This window comes from Olea europaea, chromosome 15 (assembly GCF_002742605.1).
Source record: "Olea europaea var. sylvestris chromosome 15, O_europaea_v1, whole genome shotgun sequence".
Classification (NCBI taxonomy): Eukaryota; Viridiplantae; Streptophyta; class Magnoliopsida; order Lamiales; family Oleaceae; genus Olea; species Olea europaea.
This window is the reverse complement of record NC_036251.1, coordinates 6,756,164-6,764,802: the sequence shown is the minus strand read 5'-3', so window position 1 is coordinate 6,764,802 and position 8,639 is coordinate 6,756,164. Positions and strand designations below refer to the sequence as shown.

At 33.5% G+C, this 8,639-nt stretch overlaps 1 protein-coding gene across 4 annotated transcripts; it reads right to left on the bottom strand.

Annotated features, from left to right (window-relative positions):
* Positions 1–1,252: 1,252 nt before the first annotated feature.
* Positions 1,253–7,274, bottom strand: LOC111409984 (DUF724 domain-containing protein 3-like). Of its 4 annotated transcripts, XM_023040129.1 has the most exons (5): positions 6,746–7,274; positions 3,404–3,553; positions 2,173–2,314; positions 1,859–1,946; positions 1,253–1,500 (listed from the first exon to the last, which is right to left on the bottom strand). In XM_023040129.1, exons 1-4 carry the CDS (start codon positions 7,238–7,240, stop codon positions 1,906–1,908), a joined length of 828 nt encoding a protein of 275 aa, XP_022895897.1. In that variant the 5' UTR covers positions 7,241–7,274; the 3' UTR covers positions 1,253–1,500; positions 1,859–1,905. The 4 variants fall into 4 exon arrangements, with proteins under 4 accessions (XP_022895897.1, XP_022895894.1, XP_022895896.1 ...); XM_023040126.1 differs by having other exon boundaries at positions 1,859–2,314; XM_023040128.1 differs by lacking the exon at positions 1,859–1,946.
* Positions 7,275–8,639: the final 1,365 nt, after the last annotated feature.

The following is an 8,639-nucleotide window of genomic DNA, read 5'->3' as shown; positions in this document are numbered from 1 at the left end:
GAAAGTATGTGTATAAAATTATTCAAACAGATTTAAAGTATTCTTTTAATTTGAACAACAACTTTTCAAAAACATTGCCAAACGAACTCTTTGAGCATTCAAAACCATGCAATCGTGTAATGTACCAATTTGTATCTAAATAAATAGAAGGGACGCAAGTTCTAGTAAAAAGAAGCGATTGCTTAGGGCCTTTAATTTTTACAACGGTCCGATTCGATAATACTACATCGAATTTAATTTTTCATTTCATATAAATTTACCAACTATTCATACACAGGAAACTCCATAAATAATTAAAAATCATGAAAAAATAAATAAATAATGAATACATTGAAAAAAATTCTTCAATAACAAGATAACAATTAAAAGTTTATAATTACTAGAGTTTTATCCGATTATAAATTATAATTCAATGTGTTTGGTGAAGATTAAAATTAAATTTTAGATATAAGTTTTTGAAATGTGTAATTGAAAAGTTGTGAAACCTATAAAAGATGTTATTAATATTAATTGTTTAATTTTGACTTATACTAAAATCAAATTTTAATCCAAACCAAACATGCCATTATTCTTCATAAAAATTTTATTTATAAATGTAATTTCCGTTGGTACTGGTAAAAATAAATTATATTTTTGATAAATATCTTTTGTAAAATAGAGATAAAAGACAATTTAAAATTATAGCTGAAAATTTTGGTAATTTCGAGAAATTAAATATTTCAAAATTTCAACTTCTCAATTAAATTATATCAATAAATAAAGTATACAATTAAAAAATAAAATAATAATGACAAAAACCTTTGCCAATGGCATTTAGGAAAATAATAATAATAATCATACAGTGTAGAAAACTTTTGTCAATTGCTTCCCAGTTCAGAATTTCTCTTAGCAAATGCATGGATACAGATTCATTGCACGTTCACTCCATGCATTAAAGAATTCGCCTAAAGAAAAAGAAAAGGTAAACTAAGATTTGCTTCATTCCCAGCATCATTTAACGATACCAGAACTTATCGTCGGGTTACAATCCGAGAGAATTCAGAAGATGAAACATCAATGACTAACAACAAACGACGCTTATGCAAAGAAAAGAACAGATCTACTAAGTTCACAGAAGCAATATAAGCGTCTGCTAAATCAGCTGGCACATCTAGATTGTAGTACCATGATGAAACCTACTTACTTTTCGTGCAAAAACCATGACATTATGACCACTAATTTTTTCAGAAGCATTTTAAAACTAGATTTTGGCTGTACAAAACTAGGAATTCAGATAAAAACATTGCTGCTTCAAGTAAATAAACCTGAATAACCAAATTCTGACCGATGCATTACGACTTCGCAAAAACCATAATTAGCCCTTAGCGACAAAAGAGTATATCTAAACTCCTGTATTTCAATCAAAGAGGGTGAAAGTATTTACATCTTCAAAAAGTAATAACAGATTTAGTGAAATTGCAGCTTTTTTTATTCTCCTTGTGATGCCTACAAATCGCGAGCCTGCAAAGCAAACAATCAGCCAAATGTAAGTTAGAAATTGCAGTTTCAAATGCAGATTACGGTAATGTTGACTGCAGACGCAAGAGATGCATTAGAAGAAGTGACAAAGGAAAAATATCTGGTTCATGAATGTCTCCACTTTATATTATGTGATTCAATTACTACATTTGTAAAATTATTTTAGAGAAATAAAAAAAGAACTAGATAATGCAAAGGACTCGCTGATAACTGTCTCACCTAAAGCCGAAGCAGTTAGAGAGAGACCACATTTATTTTTTTAAACTTGATCTTCAACGCAGACTCCATAATTAAGAGTATGTTCAGAAGAATGTAAATCTGAATGCTCAGGAAATTGTACCTGGGAGGGAAAAACCCATTTCCCATTTATCCATTCCTGATGTGCCCTCAGACGAGAGTGATTAAACCCCAATTCCTCATCGGAGCTCCTAAAATATACATTGTATTTGTCATTTTTACGAACTTTGGAAATTACACCCACCCACCAAATATCATTATACAAAGCCTCAACTTTCTCAAGAACTTCAAAACGATCAAGTAGTTCAATATCAGGTGGGCATGGCCTTATATGTGATGTGTCAACCTCTTCTCTCAGGAATTCTGTATCATTGTCATTCCTGAGGGTTTGATACTCAATTAGGTACTTGTTTTTACCTAATTTTTTGACAATAGTTGCAGGAAACCAAGCACCTTCAAATCCATCTTCATCACTACTGACTTCAACTGGTGCTCCAGGGTAAAAATTATTTAAAATTCTCTCTTTGTTAGACTTCACTTCTGTTGCCGCTGAAACTTCCTGCAAATTAGATGTTAGAGATACAAGCATATTTACCAATTCTTTTGCCAAGAAAAGGAAGCTGAACCTTCTTCATTCACATACAAAGAGAAGCACTTAAGTTGACAAAAAGAAGAGGAAAAAGATGAATGCTATCCAGTTTTCGTAGGACCATGCCACTAATAGAGAGTAGCTAGTCACTTTCCGACAAAATTTAAATTAACAAATGTTTTCTATCTCTATTAGAGTAAACTTTTAGATGACGTGGTTCAAAATAGAATTTTTTGAAGATTCGCAAACCCCCATTAATGAAAATTGTTCACTCTGTATCCGGCCTTTCATGAAAAAGAATCTTGCTTGCATGTGAGGAGGTGAGCTGGAGACTAATTTAGATAAATAAATATGTGTCATCTATAACTACTTAATCTTTTAAACGAGATTATAGCATGGATGGGTGGCATGTCATGTCCTTGTCTGACAATCCGAGGACAATCTAGGACTCGTGTCCTAGTTTTTACATATTTTCCCAGTCTCCAACACTTGAGGGACACTTTCTGGGTACACATTGAGCACCTGTATCACACCCCCATCAATATTTTTCATATTCTTTATAGTTCTAACAGACGAGAAACATAACCTCAACACATCAAGGACACAAAAGACCATAGGAGTGTCTCCAACTTGTCAGCCTCACCTTTTTAAAAAATCACATGTTGCTTGTCCTGTTTTGGTCCTGTATGTGTTGTGTGTTAGTATAAGTGCTTCTTGTAGGTGGTTCAACACTTCCAGAACTAGCATGGAACAAATCTCCTAGAAAATTTGACCATTTGATTCCCAGAGATCATTAGAAGGCTCCAAATGTTAGATTCTTGTAAAGTAAATTCAGTCAAGCAGCATTCTATGCACATTCAACCTTATCTTCAGTCCAACTATCTCTACGTTCTTCTACAGTCAAACCAGTTGACAATGACTTCATCAATATCCAAATCAATGTTCAAAAAACAAAATTAAAGCATCCAAAATTAAAATCACAGATATATATGTGAGTGAATTGAACAGAATTCAAGCATCTAAAATTAAAATTATATATATGCAAGTGGATAGAAATACCGATGGTCCTGATTTTTTGACAGAAGTTGCAGCAAATGAAGCATCTTGACATCTATCTTCATCGCTTCTGATTTTGACAGTTGTTCCGGGGCTAAAATTATTGTCAGCAGTTTTTTTCTTGGGCTTTACTTTAGTTGACATTGAGACTCCCTGCAGTGAAATATATAAATATTAGAATATTTATCGATTTTTTGCCGAGAAAAGAAAGATGAACCTTCATTCTTTCAGAGAGAGAGAGGTATTTAATTTCACAAAAAGAAGAGGAAAAGATAAAACAAAAGCAAAGGGGTTCAAATATTCAACTGAAAGTCCTATCATTTAGATACTATCCATCCTCTTAGAACCCTCTTAAGTATTAGCGAAAGTATCTCATAACTTTCCAACAAAAGCATGGAAAAAAACCCCATGAAAAATTGACCATTTGCTCCCCAAAGATCATTAGAAGGCACCAAAAGTTTGATTTGGCAGGGAAAAGGGACTGGTTCTCCATTTTAGGATGGCCCAATCTAACTTCAAATCTTCGATTTGCAAGCTTCTCGTATTGAGTCAAGCAGTATTTTTTGCAATTTCAAACCAGTTGATAGTGACTGCGAGCATGTTTAAGTGGGCTTCGAAACTTGCTTATTTTACTTACAAGGATGAGAGAGAAATATGCCCATATAAGTCCACCCAAGATTGCTCTTCATCAACAACCAAATCAATGGAGAAAAATACAAAATTCAAGAATCCAATATGAAAACCATATACATGCCAGTGAATTCTGCAGAAACATATGCATATATTAAGTTTATTTTTACATATTCTAGCATTTATCTTTGAATATATGAGGCTCATTTTAGATATAAGTAGGACCGCAATACATACTACATATAAAAACTTAACAAAGCTCTATCAAGTTATTATAAGATTAACTTTTAAGATTCTCTTTCAAATTTGTAGGCTACAATTCCAATATTTATCAAAGAAACAAATAAAAGAATTCTATTTGAAATACAAATTACTTTCAGTTTATAACTTTATCAACTTTCTACCAAACAGGAGCATAATTTTAACAGATTAACTTCATTATTAATTTGAGAAATAAATCTAGTAGAATTGACTTTCACTTCAATCGAGCACATTTAAAAGCAAATGATTAGTAATCCAATTCTTAATATTCTTCGACTTAAAGACCTGGTTATAGATTGGCAATTAAACATACAAAAAGACATTCATAACAAAAGGAACCCTACTACTTTGAATACGTATTTCAAATATACGTGTTTTTAGTTGAAATTAATGACATGGCAGCATGACTATCAAATTTCTACAAAAAGATAGTGGCAAAAAAAAAAAAAAAAAATAGCATCTTGTAGTTTTGAGGCAAGGAAAGAAAATTTAAATTAATATACTCTTTGACGAGACTCTGAGTGTGAATTTGTTCCCTCCATATTTTCTTACGACAGAATGACGACTTAGGAGGGAGCATCTTTCTTGAAGTTAAAGAAGCTCACATTAAGCGCAAAGTGATCCTCGTAGAACAAGTCAAAAGACGAATAGATGGACCAAATTTAATATGAATTGATGCGATTTCAAAAAAATTGATTTATTGAATTTTTTGTGGACATAATGGATTGAGAGGAGTAGCAAAGAAAACAATGCAGCGACCCCAAGGTTATTGGAAAAAGGGCTTAGCATTTTCTACTTCTTGTTGCAGATTCTTTTAAATGCTTCTTGAGAAACTGGTGTCTCCTCAAGCAGGTGGCATTCCATATTTCTTAGAGTGCTTTGAACTAGATCAACAACTCAGTCTATTACTTGTTTTCCCTTTGACACTTAGCCCCTATTTGGTTTTGCTAAAAGTAGATTTTTTGTATATTTTGATATGAGTTAATGAAATATGTGGTTCAACAGTAGATAAAAGTTGTAGGTCCATCAAATGTATGATTAAAATTTTATCAAATTTTTTAGATAAGCCAAACATTGGCATAATATGCTTTGAAAACGATGCCTTACAACTAAAGAAAAAATCAATTAAGGCCACCCGAGATGTAACATGGATTTTGCAGCCCATCACCATACCAGAGAGCAATGACTCACAAGTTTCTTGTTTATTAAGCAAATCACAATATCACCACTAGATGTTATGGGACATCATGTGCCATCAACTGCAAAGTCTGACACCATTGCCATAACATGCTAAGTTACTGCACTACTCTAGGTGCCACAGTCATTTCATTCATAAATCTTGGGGTTCTACCAAAATGAAATTTCTCCTAAAGCATTCTCACCCTTCCAGCTTATGGTTATGGAGCGCAATAGAGACAGCTAAATTGGCTTTCTGTACTGCAAAAGTACTCTCGTGAATATCATTTAATTACAGAATCAGCATATACAAGGCACAATGCACTTGCATTCTAAAAATCAACAAATTAGGAACGAGTCCAAAGAGCTATAACACGTGATCTCAGTTATAGCATGCAATAATCCCCAAGTTTTTCGGTCGTATCCAAGGTAAAATGTTGCAAAATATGCTCTTTTTTTAATAAAATAAATGGATTAATTTTTTATTTTTTATTTTTATCTTTTTGTTATCAAAAGTTGCTTAGCTGAGAATCTTAATCCACGACCTTAAGACTTCTCAAATGTCAACAATTCTGTCAAACTAATTGTTCATCAGAGACATTCAAGTTCCCAACTAAACCATTGAATATTCACACCCTGTTAAATAATGCATTGAGAAGAGGGAAAAACTTGTATTCAACATCAAATATTGGCCAAGTAACTTCAAGAGAACTTTAAAGAGTCTAATTATGCTTCCTAGTTCCTATATCATAACATAATCCGATAACTAATTAATATAATTCTATTTAGGTGGGGTAACAAATAACACATTCAATCAGGTTTCCATCAAAGAAAATAAGAAAATTGCATATACGCCAATCAAAATGGACAGGATACAAAAAACAAAAGAAACAAGAAAAAGACTATCTATTACCGTGAGATTCTATACATGTTAATTGACCCCAAATTGGTCCTACTATCATGTAAATTGTAATTTTTGGATACAAAATATATGAAATCTAATTACACCACCTTCTATACAGGCTGCGTTTCTTAAATGTTCCTACTATAATTCTCTTGGAAATTATGAGATTAGACAAATGATTGAGACGAATGTTCACCTACGAAAATTGATTGAATACTGATTCAGAATACAAGTTGAAATTTTTAAAACATTAAATATATGCAATCGGGTCTAATAGCTACCATGCATATATACATTTACATCAATTCAAACAGAACAGTACATGAAATTGTAATTCAAGTATCCACTGAACAAACTTAAAAAATCCAATGTACCTCAACCTTTGGCCGCTTCAATGGAGGCGACTTGTCGAATCCTGTTTCAAACGGCGGGAGCCACTTCCCGACGGCCCACTCGTGGTGGCGCCTCAGCCGGGAAGCCTTAAAGTTCTTCTGCTCCCGGCTGCCCCGAAAGAACACCTTGTATTTATCCTCCCTCAATACTTCAGTTATGACACCCTCCCACCACCCGTCATGGTAATAGGCGTCCACATTCTCACTGGACTCGAAACTACAGCGATTCTCCCGCGGAGGGGCCGGCCGAAGCTGTAACACGTCCACCTCCTCCCTCAGCCGCCGCGTGCCATCGTCCTTAAACAGGGTTTTGTACTTCACTAGCACCTTCATGCAAGAATTCCTCTTCGATTTCCTGTGGCTAAGGACAGTACCCGCGTACCACGAGCCTTGAAAGCCTTCTTCTTTGCTGCTGATTTCAACTTCCGCGCCTTTGTAAAAGTAATGGGCTACGGTATCTTCGTCAATGTCTGCCATTGTTGATACTATGAGAAGGCGAATCAAACTGGGTTTTTCTCTTTTCTTTTGCGAATTGATTCATGTGTAAAGGGTAATTTGGGAATTTTCATTTTTGGGGAAAACTGCATCAAGGGTCCCTCATCTTTACAAAGAGTACAAATAGATATCAAACATTTATTTTCTGACATTGTCATTCCAAACCGTTAAAAAATATTCTGTATAAGTACTTTTAGATGGAGCGATCCATTAGTTTGGGATGTGCACTTTTTAGACGGGGTTCAATTGGTAAACAACTTAGGTGACTGTTGAAATTCCACTATAAATTATTGAATGGTTTGTCACATGGCTCCTTAATATCCACACACACAGAAATAAATAGATCATAAAATAAAATAAAGGGAAAATGAAAATGAAAAATGACAAAAGTAATAAATAAATAAATTATATTCTATGTACGTGTCCTCGCATCCATACAACCAACCAAGCCCTTCCATCCATCATCACCTCTACATCGTCGCGCTGTCACCAACCCCAACCCGGAGTCCCTCAACTCACACCGCCAATAATCTCCGTTAGCATTATTACCGCTAGTGCTATCGCCACACCATAGCCAATTTCTCTAAACCCTAGGTAGTACCATGAACTCCACTAATCGACAACCTTCACCACCCAAAATCATATCTACCTCCACCACCAAAATAAAATATACTGTCAAACACATATTTGATTACATTATTTTTGCTATCAAAACCATCTAAAGTTTCTATTTTTTTGTTTCATTTCTCGAGTGGATGTAACATTTATTAAATATTACATAAATCCTAATTCTCAAATCTTCAAATTTAATGAATTTCACTTAAGCATAAATTAACTAGGAAACTTGCATTAATCTTAGCAGATTATTGAAAATATCAAACGTGCAAAATTAAGTGAACAAGAAAATATAATTCCTCTCTCATCGTCATATTCTTTTGTACATACTTTTAATTATAGGAATATATAAGCATCAATAGGTATATGCCCTTTTTTATATAGTTAAAAACTGCTCACTTTCCATCAAAATATAGCTCAAAAACCCCTGCTTCACAAATCAAATAGGAGTTTAGTATAGTGATATTTATTAAACGACTTAAATTTAATACTATAGATAACACATAAGCCACTTAATAGGTTTACAATCTCTCAATTGGCTCACATGATGTTATTTTGCTATACGGCTCAATAAAAAAACATAATGCATATGATATATAGCTAAAATCCTTAATATATTGATCACTTAGCCCCCATTTGAGCCACATTATTATAAAAATGAGAATGAAAAATATAATCGTTATGGGCCCTACACAAGAGATAAAAAAGTCAAATATGGTTGCTCGATGTGATGGATAACAGTCATATTTTTCATTTTAATGAGAAA